The sequence below is a fragment of the Apus apus genome, chromosome Z, assembly GCF_020740795.1.
Source record: "Apus apus isolate bApuApu2 chromosome Z, bApuApu2.pri.cur, whole genome shotgun sequence".
NCBI classification, from domain to species: Eukaryota; Metazoa; Chordata; class Aves; order Apodiformes; family Apodidae; genus Apus; species Apus apus.
In genome coordinates, this window is record NC_067312.1 from 30,575,458 (window position 1) to 30,598,364 (window position 22,907).

At 37.9% G+C, this 22,907-nt stretch overlaps 1 protein-coding gene across 6 annotated transcripts in view; it reads left to right on the plus strand.

Annotated features, from left to right (window-relative positions):
* Positions 1-22,907, plus strand: part of KDM4C (lysine demethylase 4C) — a 272,401-nt gene that overhangs the window by 235,765 nt on the left and 13,729 nt on the right. For 4 of the 6 annotated variants that reach the window (XM_051642757.1, XM_051642760.1, XM_051642759.1 and 1 more), the window contains exons 18-19: positions 1,941-2,126; positions 9,700-9,870. In XM_051642757.1, coding sequence (XP_051498717.1) covers positions 1,941-2,126; positions 9,700-9,870 — 357 coding nt within the window. Of the gene's footprint in view, positions 1-1,940; positions 2,127-9,699; positions 9,871-22,907 lie in introns of those variants that run through there. The other 2 variants (XM_051642763.1, XM_051642762.1) reach the window with 2 other exon arrangements.

The window sequence follows — 22,907 nt, forward strand, 5'->3', positions numbered from 1 at the left end:
TGTTCCCAGCAGATAAGAGGGTGTTAAACAAAAATCAATGACTAGCAAATGTAGAACAAATTGAAGTAATCATTATTCCAGTAGTATGTTTTCAAATTATTGAATTCACTGTTTTGTGTCATTGAGTAAAATGTCTGTAAGAATAGCTGAGGTAATTTTGCAATCATCAGTAGCATTTGCAGTTTCATTTGCCATGATGAGAGTTGCCAGAGGATAGTTCCCGTTGTGTCCACGGAAGTTACCAAAGTAATTATTCTATCTAGTGTTTTTGGTAATGTCTTTTGACAGTCGTATTGTGCTTTGTCTTTTTTAGTATGTGTCATGGTTTCACTCAGGATCAGCAATTGAACCAGCAACAGTAATGGTCTTGATTTCCCCAGGTGGGGAAAGGAGAGAGAGAATAAAAGAGAGAGACTCTCTGGATTAAGCACTAAACTAGACAGCTTTAATTAGATTCTAATGATAAAAGAAAATATGTACAATTATATACAAGTGTGTGCAGGAATGTGCAGAACCCTGTTGCCTCCCCCCACCCCCAGCAACTCCCACAGCATCTCCTGAGCTGTGAGCAGCTCTGAAATACCCTGAAGCTACTGCCAAGAGCGGCAGAGCAGACAGGAGCTGAGGGGAGATTTATGAGGGTCATGGATGTACGGGCCTGGGGATCAACAGTGATGGAGTCCTGCCTGGACACCAGCCGTGGATGGGAGAGAAGGGAAGAAGAAACACGAAGGAAGAGGCTTGAGTTCCATGATCCCTGACCTTATACTGAGAGCTACATAGATATATGGAATGGAATACTTTGGTCAATTTTGCTGTCTGTCTAATCCACTCCTCCCTGTGGGGGGGCTGCAGATAGATAGTTGTAGATACAACTCTTTTGCTCGTTTAGCATCAGAGGTTGCAGAGTCAACAAGTAGAGCAAAGCGACCTTGGAATCTTAGCAGTATCATAAACATAGCAGTGTTATCAGTCCACTGGCTGGAAGACTTGCTGCTAGTTAAAATAGAGCTTCCTGAAGGGGAAAAAAAAATCAGTAGAAAGAAAACTGGCTTTATTCTGACTCAAACCAGCACAGTATGGTGGAGCTTATTTACTAAACTTTGTTGTTCTAGCTCATGTACTGTCATTTGTTTCATATGGGCCACTTATGTCAATTACAAAATACTGACAGTATGTTAATGTGGTCTCCATTTTGCCAAAAAGAAAAAAAGGGGTGTGTATTGACACATAAGACTATTGACATGATGTTTTAATGAAGCAGGGAAATATCATCTACTCAATCACTATTCTGTTAAATGTACAACCATTGAAAACCAGACTAGAAAAAATGAACAGGGGCTTAGGAACAGCCTTCAGGTGTGGTGTTATGCAAAGGTTTGTGATAAACAGAACATTTCATCCATTGTAAAAAGTTATCTGAGGAAGAAATAGAAACCTTTTCATTAACATGTTAGATTAGCCATCTCCCAAAGACTAAGTATATATTTACTCCAGGTTCAAAGCAGGGGGCTCGGTTAAGTAGGTGGAAATGTTATCTAGCCCTACATTTCTGTGAGGTTCCTAACTTTATTTTTTAGTTTTGTTATTACTTTTTGCAACCTTATGTATACGTTTTTTGATTTAACCATTTTAGGAGGAGCAGGTTAGTTTTCAAAGGAGAGTAAGGAATTTGAAATAAGTAGCTTATCTATGTATCAGTTTTCTTACTATAGGACAGGTTGTCTTCACATTGACATAAAAAGGCAAAAATGCTATCTATTAATTATTGTATTACTGAATTACCTTGTAATTCATAAATATGTGTTCAAAGCATTTTGCAAAGTATAAAATATAATCAATTGATATATAATAAATAACTTTTCAGTCCTTGAGATACTTTCACAAGTCAAAGAAGTTGGGGTAGCATTGTAAATATTCTGTTTATTTTGCTTCTACAGAAATGTATCTTCTGCAGACAGAGAGTTAAGAAAATCTCTGGTGCCTGCATTCAGTGTTCATATGGACGCTGCCCAGCCTCCTTCCATGTAACCTGTGCCCATGCTGCAGGAGTACTGATGGAACCTGATGACTGGCCATATGTTGTCTATGTCACATGTTTCAGGCACAAGATCAACCAAAATGTGGTAAGGAATTTCTTTTCTTATTTACTAAAAAACGGAATTGCAGAATTAAAGTATTTTCCAGAGAAAATAGAGGAGAGGATCCATATCATGTATTATAAGAGCTCTATCTGTCATACTTCCATTACATCTTGAGGGTTTTTTCTTATGCAGTTACCTGAGATAAATGATAATTGATATGCCTAACACATTTTTTGCATGAGAGTAATTGTTGAATTTATTGTTTTGAGAGCTAGAACAAATCTTTGAGTTCTCTGTTTGTTAACCCAGAGTGTATTACTGTCCTGTCAAACTATGACAAATACCCAGGTCACAGGTCACAGTATCTTGCAAATACTCACAGATACTTTGTTCCACAGCCAAACAGTATCTTGCAAATATCCAATTATAATTATTCTCTCATCTGGCAAAGTAACACAAGTATGTCAAGAAAACTAGTGTTACGACTGTGCCTTTTTATTTCTAGACTGTGCTGAAGAGGAACCCTTAATTTTAAATGAGACTTATGAAGAACAAGTTATATTGTAGATCTTAATGTATTTTTTTTTAATGAATTGTTACTATCTCAGTTAAGAGAGACCTATTGCCATTTATCTTAGACTTTAAAGTATTTTGTTTCCTGAAAAACTAGAAGGACTTGATGTAGTCTTATTAAGGAATGGGCTTGTTGAGTTAGTCAAGTTATTTCACAAGTTGAAACTTTTAATCTCCTTTGTACACTACAAGTGAATAAAATAAACGCAGGTAATGTCTGTATAATATATTACTTTCTTTCAGGAAGTAGTCAGTGAATCTTTGGTCTTAATGACAAGACTACTGAGGAGTAAGATTTTCTCTCAAGTGCAGTAAATTGTAATGCCTCCCAACTAGCATAATCAGTCAGCCCTGAGTGTTGGTGGTTCTTAAAAAGGGAAACAAATTGTATGTCCCTGTTAAAAACTTTCAGAGAACTGCTCAGCCTTTTAAAGAGTTTCTTCAAAAATTTTTTGAGAAAATGAGTTTAGTTTGAAAAACAAACAATCATCTGTCTGTACAGGCAACTTAAGATTTTTTTTCTTGGCTTTCTTGGAAAACATCTTCTTTAGTTGAAATTACTGCGTTAAAATCATGGCTGGTAAAAATAGGGCTGTTCTTCCCAAATATTTTCTAGTATTTGTGTGGGACAATTATGTTTTTCCTGATCACATGGGCCTTTCTACATAATACTTTCTCCTGTTCCCACTTTATTTGTATATTGCAGCTACTTTCTCAGCCCCATAATTTTTCCAACTTCATCTAATATATCTGTCTGATGCTGGAGTCCCCTTATGCTGTTAAACAATGCATGTGATTTTCTTCCCCTTATTCTCTTTTATGATACTACAAGGTAAATGTGCTGAAGTTTTGGTTTATTTACTCTGTGTTTATAGTGGTATATCTGTCCTATATTTTAATATAGTGGTATATCTGTCCTAAACAGAATTTTTTTTTTTCTGGCATTTCTGTATTCATGTTAGTTATGAATAGAAATACTAAAAATATTAACTCGAACAAGCTAAGTTGTTTAAGGAGAGTTTATGCTTTCAGTCTAATATAAAACAGTGAAGACTTTAGCACTTAACTTTCTTAGTGTACACTTTCTCTGGAACATAAAATAAGTTATTAAATAGCTATTATTTAGAATGTTAAGAAGCAAAACACATGCTCATCAGAAAAAGACACGTTAGCCATAGAATGACATGGAATCCCATAAAATACATTTTTTATTGTGATTTTATTTACCAGTATTCAGTAGTGACAAATAATTAAAAAATCCACTAACTGTGGAGTAACAGGGTTTCATGTAGCTTCTATTTAAGAGATTGTATGAAGGATTTTCAAAGTATCTTGAAATTATCATGTCCTTTCCTCACCAGCAACCTTTTTGAAAAAATTCTGTGTTACTAACTTATTTCATGTGACTCAAATAAAAATCGGATTTGCAGAACAGAAAGAACAACTGTGCTGTTGTGTTTTTTCGTTTGGCCAGAATTTGGAAAGATCAGATATTTTGATGAAGAATCTTTTTCTGTGAAATTCTTAACTTACTTTTGAGACAAAGGAGGTTGCCATATATATGTATATGCTTGGGTTTATATTCTGTCTTTTGGATAATTAATCTAGTTGCATCTTTAAGCTTTTGTAAGGTTTTTCACCATTGGTTTTCTTTTTGTGCTTTTCATAGCTATTAGCTATTTCTTCATGCAGAAATTACATTGCTCTTCACTGTTAGGCATAACAATGTCTCTTACTTCTAATGAACTTATGTTGTTTGTCTATGGTTTTAACATCCTAACTTGAAAGCAGAGCTGGCGAATAATGAAGTATTAAACTCACTTTGCCGATTTTTACAGGAATAAAATATATTGTCAGCAAGGAAAAAAAAATCTCTTCTGGTATTTAGAAGTTGAAAACATTTACATAAATCAAGGACATGATTATTTCTCCTCATTTCAAGGAAACACAAAATTGTCTGTTATTTCACTAATATAGCCTCTAAGATATAAGCTCAGTGAATACCTGTGCTTGGTACATTCTTCAAATTAAAAAAAAAACAACAAAAAACCCAGAAAAAAACCAAGCAAACAACCTAAAGCTTAACAATCAAAGGAAGACATCTGCACAGTAGGGAAAATTGTGACATATATTTATAGTAGTATGGTATTGTGTAAATCAGTAAGGGTGCTGAACAAAAAAAGCACGTACAGATAAATATGTATTACTGCTGGTATTAGCGTCACCACTTGATGTCAGGCAAGGGCTTACTGCAATGATGAAGTTGGTTGTGCATCCAAATTACTTATGGCTGTGATCTCAAGCAAATTATGTCCAAATTATTAATCAATATACTTTCAAAAATCTTTTTCACTAGGGATCAGTTTCTGCATTGTCTTTGGGGTTTTTACCTAGAGTATTATTTTGTTATCCACCATGGAAATCCCTGACAGGTCTTCTGTTGAATAAAAGAGAAAACATAATCCTTGCCTCCATATAGGAAGTAAATATACCAAAGGAAGTAAATATACAAATACTAAGAACTTGAGTTTTTGAATATTAACATGAATTTTCAAAAATACATTAATTGGAGGTTCATGGACTCAAAAATAAGCATGCCCCTTGTATTTGTTGAGGTTACCTCTTTAGAAATAATACAAAAATTTGCTAGCAGAAAAGTTTTGTGCAGAATGTTTTTTATTACTCCTGTCACAGCCTGTATTATTTTGTTATGTAAATTGGAGTGTCAATATGCAAGGAAGGCTCTGTGATTTACTACTTACAGAGACTGGGTCATGTTTTTTTCATTTTTCCTCTTTGACTGTGCTTGTCTCTGGGCACGAAGCATACCTGGCACACCTTTTTGTCATTAAACTGCAAGAATGCTTGGAAGTATGGTTGAGAATAGGAGGTGCAGATGGATTTATTTTGGTTAAAAGCATTCTTTCATATACAAGTAAATGAGAAAAAGTTGTATGGAACTATATTAACAGGAAAAACAACAACTGAAGAATCCTTCTAAGATTAGCAAAGATAGCACTGAGGGATAAAGAAAGCCAGCTGAAGGCAAACAAATACTCACAGGTGGTTTTTAATTTGGAAAGTGTGATCACAAAAGGCGATCTAGGCAGCCCCATTTTGTGCATTTTGAATAGCTGACTGTCTTTAGAAGGGGCAAAGATAGCAGTTGCAAAACCCATTGGGTAAGAGTTGCAAAAACTTACTGTTCCTGCTCTTTGGGCTATTCCAAATTGTCTTCTGCTATTATTGGTGAGTTCTTACCTCTGTAGCACACAGGGAACAAAGGGATGCTGTCAAATGGAAGCTGTAGAAATGCAATTTCATTGCTTGCAGCTGTCTGCTTACTACTGCCATCCCCTTAATATTTCAAAGAGACTAAGGCATGCCTTAGGAAGAACGTACTATTCAGAAATCATGAGGCGGCATATTTTTGAAATGTTGCACATAATTTCTATGCCTAAATTGTAGTTCAGAGGAGGAAGCTTAAGATGATGAAATGAGGGTTGTGTTCCTGTATCAAATAGTTCTCAGAGTTTTGAAAATCACCCATTAAAAAGTGTAGTGAGAGAAAGTTTATAGATATTTAGATATATGTCAGATGCCTATTTCAAGATAATTGCTATTATTTCATATGCATATAATTTAGGTACTTTATTTAACAACATTATTGTGTAATATAAGTGTAGTGGCCTGCATCTGGGGAGAAAAAACGCCATACACTAATACAGATTAGGGGTTGACCTGCTAGAAAGCAGCTCTGTGGAGAAGGAACTTGGGATCCTGGTGGACAACAAGTTATCCATGGGGCAGCGATGTGCCCTCATGGCCAAGGGTATCCTGGGGTGCAGTAAGAACAGTGTATCCAGAAGATCAAGGGAGGTTCTCCTTCCCTCTACTCTGCCCTAGTAAGGCCATATGTGGAGTATTGTGTCCGGTTCTGGGCTCCCGAGTTCAAGATGGACTGGGATATGCTGGAAAGGGTCCAACAGAGAGCTACGAGGATGATTAAGGGACAGGAACATCTGTCATACAAGGAAAGGCTAAGAGACCTGGGCTGTTTAGTCATGAGAAAAGAAGACTTAAGAGGAGACCCTATTAATGTCTATAAATATCTGAAGTGTGGATATCAAGAATGGGCCAGTCTCTTTTCAGTGGTGTCCTGTGATAGGACAAGTGGAAATGGCACCAAGTTGCAATACAGGAAATTCCACCTCAATATGAGGAAACACTTCTCTACTGTGAGGGTGGTGGAGCACTGGAACAGGCTGCCCAGAGAGATTGTGGAGTCTTCTTCTCTGGAGACTCTCAAGACCCCTTTGGACACGTTCCTGTGTGGTCTGTCCTAGGTGTTCCTGCTGCAGCAGGGGTGTTAGACTCAATGATCTTCAGAGGTCCCTTCCAACCCCTATGATTCTATGATCTATTATTGTGTCCTACCATACAGAAAATGAAGGAGAAAATAACTTTCCTTCTTACAATTTTGAAGTCTGCAGACAGGAGGGGAGGTTAACTTATTTTTCTTTGTATCTGGTTTTTTTTCTGTATTTCTGCCACTATCTTAGTTCATCCTTGGCTTAGATACTGTTAAAGAAAATAATTGCTTTTTAAACCATAGCTTTCTCAGTAATCTGGTAACTAACACAGCTGTTTCTTTAATCTGATAAACTACCTTACATAACAAATGTCCTTTCCAATCAAAAATGACATTCTTAACATCAATAAATTCTTAAGATTTTTCTGACAGAAAATGTTTTCTGGGGCATGCAATCAATTACAGAGTGTGCTTGTCAATATTTTTTCTGAGAAATAAATCAAGAATCCTACCAGGAGAGCATACTAAAAAATAATCTCCTTGAGCTAGGTTGCATTTCTGTTTTTTATTATTTGTTCTAATGAGCAATATTATTTTTTCTCTGAAAAATTTATAATTAAATGAGCCTGTATTGTCTCTTAGCATATTATATTTTGCCTTCTATCTTCTTTGAAGAGTTCCATCTTTAGGCTTCAGAAACATTTAAACCTTTCAGTATAACCATTTCTTCTTGGGCTTTTGTACTATAATATCAAACTTTTTATATTATCTCATATAAGTAAATAAAGTAATACTCTCCAATTTTGTTCTGATTCCCACCTCCCACCTTTCTCCTACCCCTGCAAATAGCCAAATTGTCTAAAGTAAAAAATTGAAAGGTAGATTAACATTTATATTTACATATGTTTCAAAATTGGATAAAAATTAAAATTAATTCTATTCTAAAATTATCTATTAAAATAATGAAGAAACAATTTTTTTTATACGTGTAAATGGTTAAATATTTTGTGACTATGCTCAGAACATTATTTCTAGGTAAACTTGAAAAAGCTGTAGAAACATCATTGGGTTTTACTATCTGACATGACCTCAACTAAATCCTGCAAATGAGTATGTCAGGCAGAGTTCTGACACACAGAGATTTAGTGCACTGTCTCCAGAAATGGTACAGAATATTTGTACTTGGTTTGTCCTTAGTTTGCCAGAGTAGATAGTTTTAAAAATTCTAAATCACAGAAATGGGTCCAGGAAAGAGGTTATGATAAGGACTACAGTCTCGACAAAGAAGTGTTCAAGTTTAGGATTGGTTTTTCCTCTTCCCCAAAACCATTGACATTACAATTAATGTTTGAATTGTAACAAGAAGAACTGATGCTGTCCTTGGTTCTCCCTTTGGTACTAGTTAAAAAAATGCTATAGCTGTAGCATTTTCCAGATTCTTACAGACACTTTTAAAGATTATTATACTAACTGAAGAATTCACTGCCCTTGAAGGTTTTGAAAGCAGTGCTAGGCAAGTAGCTAATTTCTTTAGCATATAGAATCACAGAATGGTTTGGGTTGGAAGGGACCTTTTAAGGTCATCTAGTCTAACGCCCATACAATAAGCAGGGACTAGATGTATGTAAGGAAGTATTATTGTGCTGCTTATATAAACATTTATACGAAAAATATTTTATGTGTTGCCCCTTGTAGTAGCATCTTCCATTATAAGAAAAGTTCAACTGTTCAGATATAGCCAAAATCACAGTAATTCACTTTTGCATAAACAAATGGACCTTAGTGTGGTAATGAATAGACAAGACAGTCAGGATCATTAGAAAGAGGTGCCTGCTTTGTGTTATTAGGATAAGAAGCTTTTGATTTCTTTTTTTCTGGTGAAGAAGGTTGCTTTTTAAGTGGAAGGCTTATGGGGATACATTCATAGGGAGCTAATATGTAACATCTGTCTTCATCATGTGAGTTTCTGAGCATTTACTCACAAGTTTCCATTCAATTTTTATTTATAGAATCCATCAAGCAGTTATTGATGTAGAACTTAGTTGAACAACCCTGCTGTTCTTCTGATTGACATAACTATCTCCGAGGAATTAAAAGTGAGAAATAAAAAATAAAATTTTAAAAAAATTGTTACTAATTAAATAAATAAATAGCTAATGAAGAGTGAGCCATGTTTTCTGAAGTTTTAAAACAAAAATTCTGCACAGTGTGGGTTGGGAAGCTATAAATACTGTGGTATACAGCTCTGACAAGAACTGCATATGCATTTAGTTATTGCATCCCCTTGAGCAAAATATTAACCAATTATTTAGAATCATTCTGAAGCCCAGTACTTAAAAGTCCCATCATTTAAAACAATACGGTTCCATAGTCTGAGTTCATCACATCTCACCTCTTCAAGGAAATTCTACAAATTATTATACGAATAAAATTTACAAGTGTTACTAATCGTATGTTGTTTATCTAATACAGAATAGGTAGAAGGCAACAGAAGCAAAAATATTTTGAATGCTGTAATTTGTTATTATTCAAATACTGTTTGTTTTCTCATAAACTGCAGAAACTTTGCATATGAAACAAATTTCTATGTTCATAATTGGAAGTAATTATTTTGCATTTAATTTTTTTGTATTTAACGACATATTATCAACTCCATTTTGATACTAATTTCTGATGAGTAAGCTAATCTTTTAAAAATATTTTTTCTTTTAAATTGTTCGTTTTTTCAAGAGACCTAAAACATGTGAGAAGGCTATTACAGTTGGGCAGACAGTCATCACAAAACACAGGAATACACGATACTATAGTTGCAGAGTCATAGGAGTGACAAGTCAACTTTTCTATGAAGTCATGTTTGATGATGGCTCTTTCAGTCTGGATACTTTTCCTGAAGACATTGTAGTAAGTACCTTCTCAGATATGTGTTTTTGCTGGTTTGGTGTTTTTGTTTGTTTGACTGGTTTTGTTGGGGTTTTTTGTTTGTTTTGTTTGGCTTTGTTTGTTTGTTTTTTAAAATTAGACAGTTGGAACCTCATTAAATACTTATTTTGACCTTGAGGAGATAGCATCGTAATATTCAGTTCATGTTTGTTACTTTTGCTGCTGAGAATGATAATTTTCTAATTGACTTCCAAACCTTGGTTGTTCTAATTAGTCTTTGCCATTTGACCAGATGAATCAAAACTAATCTTACAAAGTCTTTTAATTAAATAAGTAATACGTATTTAATAAAGGATATGAGAGTGGGAACTCCATCTATCCTTATCTGTCTCTCAGAGATAATTTACAAAAACTCCTTGCTGAATAGAAAAACCCTGCTATGATGCTAAGAATAGCTCTCAAGAATCTGTTCCAACAACTTGTTTACACCTCCTGATACTTAGTTTGTGAGATTACATTATTAATGGTAAAAATCATCAGGGAGAAGAATGTGTAGTTTATTGCATTTCCAAAAAGCAATTGAGATTTTGATTTCCCTTATGCACTTACATAAACGAACATGTTTTTCTGAACTGTTAAGGACTACATTGTGCACTTATGTAAGCACATATGAACAAAATTTGTAGGCAACTGGGGAAAACTTCTGTTTGCTTTCACATTTGCAATGAATACATGGTATGATAATGTTAATTGTGCTCATGAGGTGCTGCTTTACGTTTTTCTCACAATGTGGCTATAATCCTTGTTTACCTTCATGCTCCTCTGAGTCTTTTTTTGTGCTGAACTGCTATTTTTTGTATACATCCTGTTAATAATCACTAAAAGCTAATCTTCAGTGGACACTGGTATGCAAAAGTGCTGTTAGTAGCAAGACTACTTTTCACTTAACCTTGTATCCCGTTCTGCATGTAGAGGGGGAGAATCTGACACATGCTGCAGTGCAAAGCCATATGTGCTTTGTATCCCAAGGCACACAATCCCCAGGAACACCCTATATTCTTCTCTTGTGGAAGTGTTCAAACTGTTCTGTTTTCTGCAGGCCTGACGTTTTCCTTGAAGTTGCATTAGCTGACAGATGTATCAGTGGAAATTATACCCTTTTTCTTAGAACCTTCTTAGTTATTGAAAAGTCTGATGCCTTTTCAAAATACAATATTGGAAAGGGTACATTTCAGCCCAGTGTATGGGAATTGAGCTGTTTACCTCCCACTGGTCTTAACAGAAGACAGAAAATCCCTGTTATTTGTCTTTGAAAATGTATCCTTTAATTTGAAACACTCCATTAGGCTCTTTTAGTGATCAAAGGCGTTATGATTTGGGATGATCAAGATATTAAGCAAATATGGCTATATTGTTACTAGAAACCCTTCTCTTGGGTATGCCTGCATCAGGGATCTGGTAAGGCAGAGATGAGAAGTGGCTTGCTGCTGTAGTGGGGTAGTCTGATCTGGAGCTAAGAACAAATGTAATCAGGTCTGGATATGCCTCAGTGCTTCTCAGATAGTGGATGAAGAACATGTAATTGTTTGATGGAAACACCAAACGAATTTCACATTCCTCAGAGAAATCTTGTTGTGTTTTCGTTAGATAATATACCTGCAGCAGTTACTGGAAGGGAAAAAAAATGTTTTTTCTTCTGCTTGGACTAAAACTTGCTAATCCATGCAATGTGCGTATCAGGTGTTAGTGCCGCTGGGAAGACTTATTCATCAAATCTGGTGTGAAAGCAATGTTGCTGCCTATTGAAGAACTTATTTTTCTAATCTTTTTTCATTTTTCAACTAGCTTACAAAGATAGCAGGAGTTCTCTGCTTTTCCAGTATGTGCTGAATCCACTACATAATTTCAGCTCAGCTCACAATAGACCAGAATTCCAATGTTCAGAGACAGTGATTTATTTTTAAGGAGGAAATAGGGAGCAGGAAAATTCCAGTCTTGAAGCTTTGTGAAATTCTGTTTTTGTGTATGCATTCATCAGCTACCAAAGCAGGGAATAGATTGTTCGCTTCTCAGACATATTTTGCTTGGTTTGTGTTAGCATTTGCTAAATTAATCAGAGTTTGGGGCTTTTTTAAGTGTAGGTCTTAGATATAGGCTTAGCTGTATTAATTTTTTTTTTTTTCAAACTATTGCTTTGGTACTATAACTGTTTTCTAATTTGTCAAAATTTCTCAGAATAATCACTCCACAATTACAATGTTTAAACATATTAGATGGTTTGCTGTATGCTAACCAGACAGCTTTCCCTCAACCCAGGAAGTGGTGTATATGGGTACAGTTTTTTTGCTGAAATAAACAGCAGGACAGCTTCATCTGTAAGTCACGGAGAGACTGCAGTTAGGGAGATAGTACGTCACATCTTGAAGGAGGTGAGATAACAGCTTTAGCAGTTAGTTTAACGATGCATACACACAAGTGGGGAGTGAGTATGCTGCAGTCCCAAGTAACTGCTACCACCAGACAGCATGTATGTGTGCTACGTGCCACTTCTTGAAGGATTAATACTTTGCAAAGTGTCACACAGCACACCTAGCACTGCACCCGCAGGAGTATGGTCCTGCCCAACAGCCTAGATGTCAGTTTACAAATAATGAATCAAGAAATTCAGTGAAGCCACTGAGGCAAGGAACACCAGAGTGAGGGATCCTGCTGGTGGACCCCATCTGCAGCGGCTAAACCACAATGAAACCCTTGGCAAAACTGAAGAAGAGAAGGCTGGAGAGAGAGAAACGGAGAGAGTGGGAGGGAGTCAGTCCCAGCCCAGTCCCTGGGTGGGGAGTGAGAGCTTCTGGGGAGCAGCAGCTCTGACTCACCGTGGGTGGAGACAAAGGGAAGGTGGCCTGGCCCCCTCAGGTAGAAGCAGCCCCTGGGGAGCGCGGTGACCAGGAGCAGGCAAAACAGGAGTGGGCAAACGGGAGTGGGCAAACCAGGGCCTGTCGCGGCAGTTTGCACGGCAGTTCACACAGGCAGGGTGCATGGAGCAGGGCACAGGCCCCCTCTTGGCGCAAGGTAAGAACTCGTCTAGTGATCGTCCACCTCCCTCCCGAAGAGGACCCAGCCATGGCATCCACTCAAGCAAAAACTGTTGCCAGGAGGACAGTGGCAACCCAGACAGAGGTTCCTCACAAGAATGCAGCTGTCCAGGTCTCTGGCTGCACAGAATGTCTCAGCCTGTCAGTCGTATTGGAGGAGAGCAGAGAGAACACCTGTGTGTGCTGTGACCAGGGGAATGATTTACTCAACCTAGTGGCAATATAGGCCCACTGCTGAATGAGGTGGGTGCCCTGGTGACAGAGGATACAAAGAAGGCAGAGGTACTGATGCCTTATTTGCCTCTGTCTTTACTGCTGCAGACTCTCCCCAGGAGCCCCAGATCCCTCAATCCCCAGAAGAAGGCAGGATGAAGGAGGAGTTTGCTTTGGTAGTTTGGGTTAGGGATCAGTTAAGCAATCTGGACATCCATAAATCGATGGGTCCAGATGGAACACACCTGCGGGTGCTGAGGAAACTGACAGAGGTCATTGCTAGGCCACTCTCCATCATCTTCGGTAAGTCATGGGTAACAGGAGAGGTGCCTGAGGACTGGAGGATAGCAAATGTCACTCCAGTCTACAAGAAGGGCAAGAAGGAGGACCTGGGTAACTATAGACTGGTCAGCTTCACCTCCATCCCTGGAAAGGTGATGGAACAGCTTGTTCTTGGCACTATCTCTAGGCATATCAAGGATGCGGGGTCATCAAGAGCAGCCAACTCTACACTTGCCCTTGTTGAATTTCATCAAGTTTCTCCCTGCCCAACTCTCCAGCCTGTCCAGGTCTCTCTGAATGGCAGCACAGCCTTCTGGTGTGTCAGCCACAGCTCCCAGTTCAGTGTCATCAGCAAACTTGTTGAGGGCACACTCTGTTCCCTCATCCAGATCGTTGATGAAAATACTGAATAGTACCGGTCCCAGCACCAACAGTCCATTTCCACTTGGATATAAAAGAAAATTAGAAGATTCTGTTATAGCCCTTTTAATTTCTGAAGGATGCTGTGTTTTTTTGAAAATCTGTCCTACAAACCAGACACATGTAACTTTTCCTTCATCAACCTTGTCTGGCATTATAAATGATTAAACTACTGACTAGTTTCCACCATTTTTTCCTGTGGTTTATCTTCTGAATGCCTTTCATTCCTTAGCTCTTCTGACAACTGTTTTCTGCTTGTCTACATGCTTAAATCAAAGCTTTAAATAGTAGTGCTTACCTGCCTCCTTTTGTCTGTGAAAGATCCATTACGCTTTTGACAGTCAGTAATAGCTTATTTCTCCATTTTATTATAACGACATGTAAATCTGTAAGGAAATTAGAACTATTGAATTCACACGCTTTCTGGGCAATCTGTAGATACTTTGTAAGCACTCCAGTATCACCATCATCAGCAGTTTCTGAGATTGTGAAATAGAAAAGCCAGCAATGCGTTTCTGAAGGCAAAAAGAGGATAGATGGCATTTGGTATAAGCTTCATGAAAAAGTCCTCAGAAGTATTAGTTGATTGTAGGAGAAAAGACCTAATTAATTATAATAGGTTTAGCAACCTTTATATTATAACTTAGTTGAAACGGCATTGACTTTCTGACATGAGTAATGTGCTGCTTATTTGGGGCTTGTATGATTTTTTATATTTTTTTTTCAGCATTATAAAACGGCCTCCTGTGTAGGTGAACTTAGTACTTGGCAATTTGTATGGTGTGATTGCCATTGACTGGCAATTCTTAAAAAATCTGGAGAGCAAGTTTGAGAGCTGCATGACATGTCTCAAAAGAGGAGACTTTCTTTTACTGGTTAGATAGATTTGTAAAAATCGTGTAGGATTTTGCATTCTTGTTCTGTGAAATACTCCAAGTTAAATGTATATATATGTTTTGAAGAATTAATTTCAAGTTCTTGTAACCTTAGAAATTTATTTTAACACATTTTTCTAATGGTGAATTTTTGCACTGTATTTGCAAGCTCCCATACACAGAGTGCTATGCTATGCACATGCAAATCATTGTTTGCATCTTCTGAATACTAGCACAGATTAATTCTGTTTTTTGAAACTGTGGTCTTATTGTGTTAAAATAAAATATTTTTAAAAGCAAAGACTAAGTTCTTAAGTTTCAGACTGGAGACTTTTATTCTATTGTTTAACTCCTGAAGCTGCATAACATAAAAAAAATTCAACAGTCTGTTTCTAATGTAAAACGTCTTGTACAGTACTGTAATTGATTTAAGTGAGTTACTTTCACCTTACTCCATTATGGAGAACAGAAGTGATTTTTCTGTGGCTCTTGCTTTTTGTTGTTGTTGTTTATTACAGTAGAAAGACAGGCAAATTAATAGATAAGCATAAAAATTGAATATAGGATAGGCTGAAGAAAAGCAAAGCTTCAAATTTAACTATTATCTTTACACAGTTTCCTGGGTATAATACCCTTTTGACTGTATGATAAAATGCTTTATGGATCCTTATCAATCATGATTTAGATGAATTGAAGGTAATGCTTCCACAGCTCAGCAGGAGAAACAAAATGGAAGATAATCCATTACTTTGCAGTTTACCATAAGATGGCTGACTTTGCAGTGAGGCAGGTGAGAGACAGAAATATACTGCAATGCTTCCTGTGTTTGCAAAGTGAGTGTACACCAATGTCTGGGACCACAACGAGTAAAGTTCTTATGAGCATGTGGAGCACAATGAAATCACTGGAATCACACACAGATCATTCAGAGGAGGTGGGAGTGCTTTAAGTGGGCAAGGAGCATTATTTCACCTCCCACCTTTTTTCCAAGGTAACCCAGGAATTGTAGTATTTTCAGATCTGGTAATTCACACCGTTTGTTGTGTGTTTTGGAAGTAGGTTATTTCCAGACTTGCCTTGTATTTTTGGGGTAGGGGGTAGGGAAAGAAGGAGTATTTTCTTTCATGTGTGTCATGACCTGAAGCAGGGGCAGAAAGAATACAAGATGCTCTTTGTACTTGATGGAATGTCACTGATTTATTGGGAACTTGAATTATTTTGACCTTCACCAACGTAAGGGTGGGCAGGATATGAGGTAGTACTGTAGGACTGAGTCTCCTCTAACTTTAATATAAGCATTAGCAAGGGTTCTCCCCTGCACTAAAGGAGTCCTGTACTTCAGTGAGGCACAGCAAATCAGACATCCTGGTCTTCTTGCCAACTTCACCTTCCTACTGCTGACACTGAATTTTGTCCCATAACAGTATACTGCACTCCCAATTAAGGCTTCCTTAGGGTTCTCCGTACTGAACCTTATTGTGATGCCCAGTATCATCTGGGAACATCCTAAAGCACATTCTGCAATGTAGGTTTGAATTGTGCTCTTTGGGGCAATTCTGCATCTCTCAATTAGCATTACACATGCAGTTGTGCTATTAATACTAAGCTGAAAGGCAATATAATACTTGAACATACTAACTTTCTAAACTGTATGGAAAATAAGACATTTTTAGATGTATTCAGGAATACATGATCCAATTTGTCTTCCATTTTCCTTTTGTTGAAAGCCTTCTTCACTTTGTAAGAGAAGATTCAGTAACATTTTAAGGACAGCATATGATACATAAATTCTAAGTATTTTTATGCTATGCATTATGCGATCCAAGGCTAAATTTGTTGAATTACAGTAACCATTCTTTTAATCTGATGATTTCACTGAATTTCTACCAATTCAAAACCAGAATTGCGCTCCTGGGAATCAGGCCTACTCTTTCAAATGCTAATACACTCTGAAAATTGCTGTTCCTGATTAGATAAAATTCCGACTGTGACAAATTAGCTGCCACTCTCCTTTTTATTCAAATTGTCTTGGAATGTATGAAACCTAATTCTGTGTCTCTAAAAATTTGTGTTAACTGCCATATACTATCAGCTCCTAAAAGAAAATCACAGTTGGCAGTCTGTTGAGATAAGTAGTTGTTTTCAGGGAGTTTCCACAGTTTGCTTCATCACTTCTGCTTTAATGATGTTGTTAGATATATTCACTGTTTGTAGCTGAGCTGTGCAATTTGTTGGTATGACAAGGTTTTCTAAATCAGAGGTGTTAGCTGTGATCACATTAGTCTTGCTCCTTATGAAACAATCACTGGTAAGCATGACTGTGAAGCTCAATCACTAGCACTCCTGCTGAAAGTTAACATTAGCTGAAGTAACAGGAAGAGGACTTGCATTAAATGCCTTTGTGGAATGGCCTTGTGGATGCTGCAGCTCTATTCTCCGGACTGTTCAGTGGTGCCTTTCCTGCTCTGCCATGGGAGCCTTTTTCTCTCCTAGGTGTGTGTGCAGCAAGAGCTAACCCTTCCTGACCATGTGGTCAGCCTGTGCTTAGTTCAGCCCTCTTTCCGTTTCAAGCCATCTTCAGCTGGTTCCTGTCAGTACTGTCTCATGGTAGGTACTCTAGTAGCATTGCAGTAGGATAGTAAATTTAATGGAGCTCCTAATTTAAGGGGAAATTTCAGAAATGACTGCTGCAGTTCATTTACAGTCAGTGAGAGAACCATTTGTATGCAAAAGCCCAATAATCAGGCCTGTATTTTTCCTACTTTTTCATGTTAAGAATCTGGGGACTAGAAATCCACTTGAAATAAATGAAAATCAGATACAGTTAGTGTGTTTTGCCTGTGTTGTGAGAAGTAGCTGTTACTTTTTTGGTTATTACCAGAATGCTAATTTGCTCTAAATTGAAAAGATTTTACTAATTGAATTTGCTGTGAAATTATTTTCAGTTCCTCCAAAATAAGAGGACAGAGGTGTTGGTTATTCAGTTTTGGAGACCATGTGTGAATTTTAATTTATTTTTCAGAATCCTTGGAGTTTCTGTAATAAAAGCCCAAAAGGGTCAATATTATGGCTTGTTGTATGCAAACTGAACAAGGTCTGAGCCATTCTTATGGACTGAAGCAATGCACAAGATGACAGAAACCAGACAGTTTCTATTTCACAGTTTGATTTTAACAAGATACATAAATTTACAAACAAGCAAACACAAGAGGAGTGATAGCAAAACAATATTTAAATATGAAGGATAGGAAGACCAGGTTTATTGCAATTTACAATCTGATTTAGCTCTAATTGGTCTTTTTGATGTCTGTTTCTCTTTGATCTTTGAATACTCAGGGCTAGTTTATCACTTTTCAGTCTGCCAGGAGGAGGATTACAATATTGTGCCATGCCCCCTGGGTGCCAGTAATGCACCAGTACAGAAAGGATTGGTATCACAAGGCACACTGTGGGGCTGAAGCCAGGCTGCTGCTTACCTCTGCATTTTGCCATTCATTCTTGCCAAGTCGCATGACCACAGCATAGCAGGATTCACAAGAGTGAACCCTCTGATACAGAAAGTCGCAGCAGCACAATTAAATGGATTCTTACACAATCTTCCTGCAAGACTGCTATTGATTGATTAGAATGTGTCTTCTTAGAGGGTTTTGATGTTGTATGGTACAGAAATAATGAGTAATTTCAAAGGGTGAAAACTGTATTCAGCTAAACTAACTGTTATGAAGGCTGCTTTTGAGCTAATGCAATGTCTTTAAACTGGTAACATCCCAGGAAGAATAATGCCAGTCAGGTTCTGTCTATATTTATACTATTCCTTTACCATTAAGTAAAATTATATAATTTATGTGTTTTTCATGCTGACACTGTGTTACAGAGCCATACAGCAAAAACAGGATTAGAAGTATGTGCTAGCTCACAAAATGCGTTGCAGGAGGCATGCTTAACCACTTTAGCCTTTTATTGGTTTTGTCCATTAAACCATCAATGACATTTGACAAAAATTTGAATAAACAATAAGGCATTTTGTGCTTTGTTTTTGCAACAAAACAAATCAGCAAGTAAACCCCAGGAGTGTCAAGAAGATGCAGAATTTTTTGATGTGACATTGAGAAAAATGCTGTAATTTGAACCCAATTTAAACACACAGAAATACTGTATTTTGAATACAGTCTGAACTGTAGTGATATCAGATAGCAAGTGAGCTCTGCTGTGTCTGCCAGTTCAACAATTCTGTTAGTATAGAGGAAAATTAAATGGGAGTTTCTGAGGTTCTTTAAGAGATAGGGTTAGACACTTTCCTGAAGAAAGAGGTGCCAGCTTGATTATGTATGCTGTGTTGGTTAATGCTTGATGACAGTTGTTGCTCCATGTTGTGGATTTTGTAGACACCCTCATGGAAAATGGGCAGAACAGTATGGTTATGGTGGATTTGAAAATTATTTAACAAGTTCCAGAAAATGAAATGGTTCAGAAAAGGAAGAGGCTACTCTGCATGTCTAACAAATTATTTGGAAAGATGGCAGTTTATGCATGTAAACCTCCAGTTTGTGAAAAAGTGCAGCTATAAGGGAAAAAAAAAATTGCTATTCAGATAGTTTAGTGGTGAGTAAGAGTAAACTTCAAGAGTGAACCACTTACAGACAATATTCCCACTTTATACTGCATACCATCGACCATTTCTTCTTAAGTATCTTTCCAAGGTTTTGGCATTATTTTTCATACACAGAAAAATAAATCTCAATCTTCATTGTATTGTTACAGATATATATGAATGTTTTATGGTTATGTTCAGGGAAAACTAGTCTCCAGTAATATTCATCAACTGTAGAGAAGGGTCTTCAGACCCTGTTATGTATGGACTCAAATGTCTTTTAACTTGCAGTGTTTCAATCTCTTCTTCACTATTAAGCGCATTGTAGGAATGCAGCTATGAGAACTGAATTTAGCATGCTCGATGTTCTGCCTTTCAACATTTAGATAATAGCTCAATGTTTGATCTTGAAAGAGCTTAAATGGAATAGTATCCTTCCAAATCTCATTCTGTCTTTGGTGAATGTGGAATGTGATCAATGATGAAGGGATCAATTAACTCTTTTGACTTGAAGTAGTGGTCATAAAGGTTAATACTGTATTTGATATCATACCAGTAATATTGGTCAGTGTATCTCAAGAAGCTGTGTGAAAATAGGAGAATGCAGCCCATATGGCACCTTTTAGAGGAGGTATAAACCAAACAGTAGTTAAATATTTAAATCTGAGGACCAGGTTACAGGCCAGTTAGCCAAACTGGACATCCATAAATCTATGGGCCCTGGTGGGATGCATCAATGAGTCAGAGAGACCTAGCAGATGTTATTGCTAGGCCACTCTTCATCATCTTTGAGAAGTCATGGAGAGGTGCCTGAGGACTGTAGGAAGGCCAGTGTCACTCCAGTCTTCAAAGAGGGCAAGAAGGAGGTCCCAGGGAGCTACAGGCAGGTTAGTCTCACCTCCATCCCTGGAAGGTGGAACAAATAATTCTGGACGTCATCTCAAAACATGTGGAAGCAAAAAAAATGTAATTGGGAGGGGTCAGCATGGATTCACCAAGGGGAAATCATGCTTGACCAATCTGATTGCCTTCTATGATGGCGTGACTGGCTGGGTAGATGAAGAAAGAGGAATAGATGTTATCCACCTTGACTACAGTAAGGCTTTTGACACTGTCTCCCATAACATTCTCATTAGGACACTCAGGAAGCATGGGCTAGATGAGTGGATAGTGAGGTGGATTGAGATCTGGCTGTGTGACAGAACTCAGAGGGTTGGGATCAATGCAGCAGAGTGAATTTGGAGGCCTGTAGCCAGTGCTGTCCTCCAGGGGTCAATACTCAGTCCAGTCTTGTTCAACATACTCATCAACAACCTTCACAAGGGAACAGAGGGTATCCTCAGCAATTTTGCTGATGATACCAAACTGGGAGGAGTGGCTGACACTCCAGAGTACTGTGCTGCCATCCAGCCTGACATGGAGAGGCTAGAGAGCTGGGCAGAGAGGTTCAACAAGGGCAGGTATAGGGTCCTGCACCTGGGGAGGAAGAACACTATGCACCAACATAGGTAATATTTGGATCTGCTGGAAGGCACTTCTGAGAAGAAGGATCTGGGAATCCTGGTAGATAGTAAATTATCCATGAGCCAGCAATGTGCCCTTGCTGCCAAGAGCACATTGAAAGAGCATAAGAAAGAGTGTGGCCAGTAGGTCGAGAGAGGTCACAGACCCCCTCTGCTCTGCCCTGATGAGGCTACATGTGGAATATTGTGTTCAGTTCTGGGCTCCCCAGTTCAACAGGGACAGGGACCTACTGGAGAGAGTCCAGAGGAGGGCAACAAAGATGCTTGGGGATTGGAGCATCTCCCTTAGGAGGAAAAGCTGAGAGAGCTGAGACTCCTTAGCCTGGAGAAGAGGAGGCTGAGGAGAGGCCTTATTAATGTCTCGAAGTATCTCAAAGGTGAGTGCAAGAAGGATGGAGCCAGGCTCTTTTCTGTAGCTGCCAGTGACAGGACGAGGGGAAATGGGCACAAGCTGGAACATAGGAATTTCCATTTAAATATGAGAAAAATCTTCTTTATGGTGAGGATGACAAAGCACTGCAACAGGATGCCCACAGAGTTTGTGGAGTCCCCTTCTCTAGAGGTAGTAAAAACTTGCCCTGATTCAGTCCTCTGTGATGTGCTGTAGGCAATGCTGCTTTAGTGGAGATGGACTAGATGATCTCTGGAGATCTCTTCCAACTCTTGACAATTCCGTGTTTCAGTGATTCTGTGAAGTGGAAAAATGCCAATACTTGTGTATTCAAATCAGAGAGCACCTTTGTGAGATCATCTGGTTCTTGTTAATTGTTTTGATGATATAATTCTACCCTGACTTGAGAGGATAGAAGAGTGGGGAGTGTTCTACAGGTCCCCAGTTCAGTCCCTCAATTGATAACTAATAGTATGTCTTGCTTTAAAAGCTGCTTTTGCTTCCCACTCATCCATTAACATGAGTATTCTGTGGAACTTCTACTATTAGGATGATCCATTTCCATTTTCATCAGATCAGAAACCTAGCACTGGTGAGGTCATGTTTGGAGTGCTGTGCCCAGTAATGGATCCACATGTACAGAAAAATGTGGATATTCAGGAGCAGATACACTGAAAATATATGAGAGTGATGAAGGGACTGGAGCATGAGGAGAGGCTGAGAGAGCTGGAACTCTTCAGCCTAGAGAACAGTAGACTCAGGGTAATCTTATCCAAGTGTACAGATACCTGATGGGGGAAGTAAAAAAGATGGAGCCACTCACTTTTCAGTGGTGCAGTCACAAAATAAAATACATACCGACTGAAATACAGGAAATTCCTTAACATGGAATTTTTCTTCACTTAAAAAAATACTTCTTTACCGTGAGTGTTGTTGAATGCTGGGCTAGTTGCCCGGGGAGGTGCTGAACTGTTCATCCTTGGAGATACTGAAACCCAACTGGACATTTCCTTGAGTAACCTTCTGTAGCTGACCATGCCTGGAGCTGGGGCTCTGACCTGTGAAAATGCTGAAATGTGAAACTGGGCACTTAAATTAGTAGTCTTTTGGGTACAGATAAGCATGATTTTGTCTATTTGTGTGAAGAAGAGAATATAATATGTAATTGTACTGGAAATTTACATGGTTTACAAGCTGAATGTCGACTGAATCCACACTACATTATTTACAGCTTGTGTAGGGGAATTTTGAAGGATTGCTATATTTTTACATCTGATTTTTCATTATATGACTGAGAATAGTGAGGTTGCATTTTTGCAATTTTGTCTGTCTAAGAAATGGGTCTATTCATTTCCCAGAAGATATTGGTGAGAATTATTTTTGCAGTAAAAACAAATAGAATATTTAAAATGGTTATGCAATATGAAAATATAATGTAGAAATTCTGGCAGAAATCAACAAAAACTATTTAGTACAGGTTTCCCAAACATTGTTCCATAGGCTAAGACATTGTTGTGATACATGAAGAATAGGTTTGTTATTTGTCTAGTTATTTGCATGAGAAGTCTAATTTTCCATATGAGCAATTCCATTAGCTATTCTAGAGAAGCTGTGAGATGTTTTTCTTGTGCAAGGTGCAAAGGGAGGAATTCATGCTGGGCTTTTGATCTT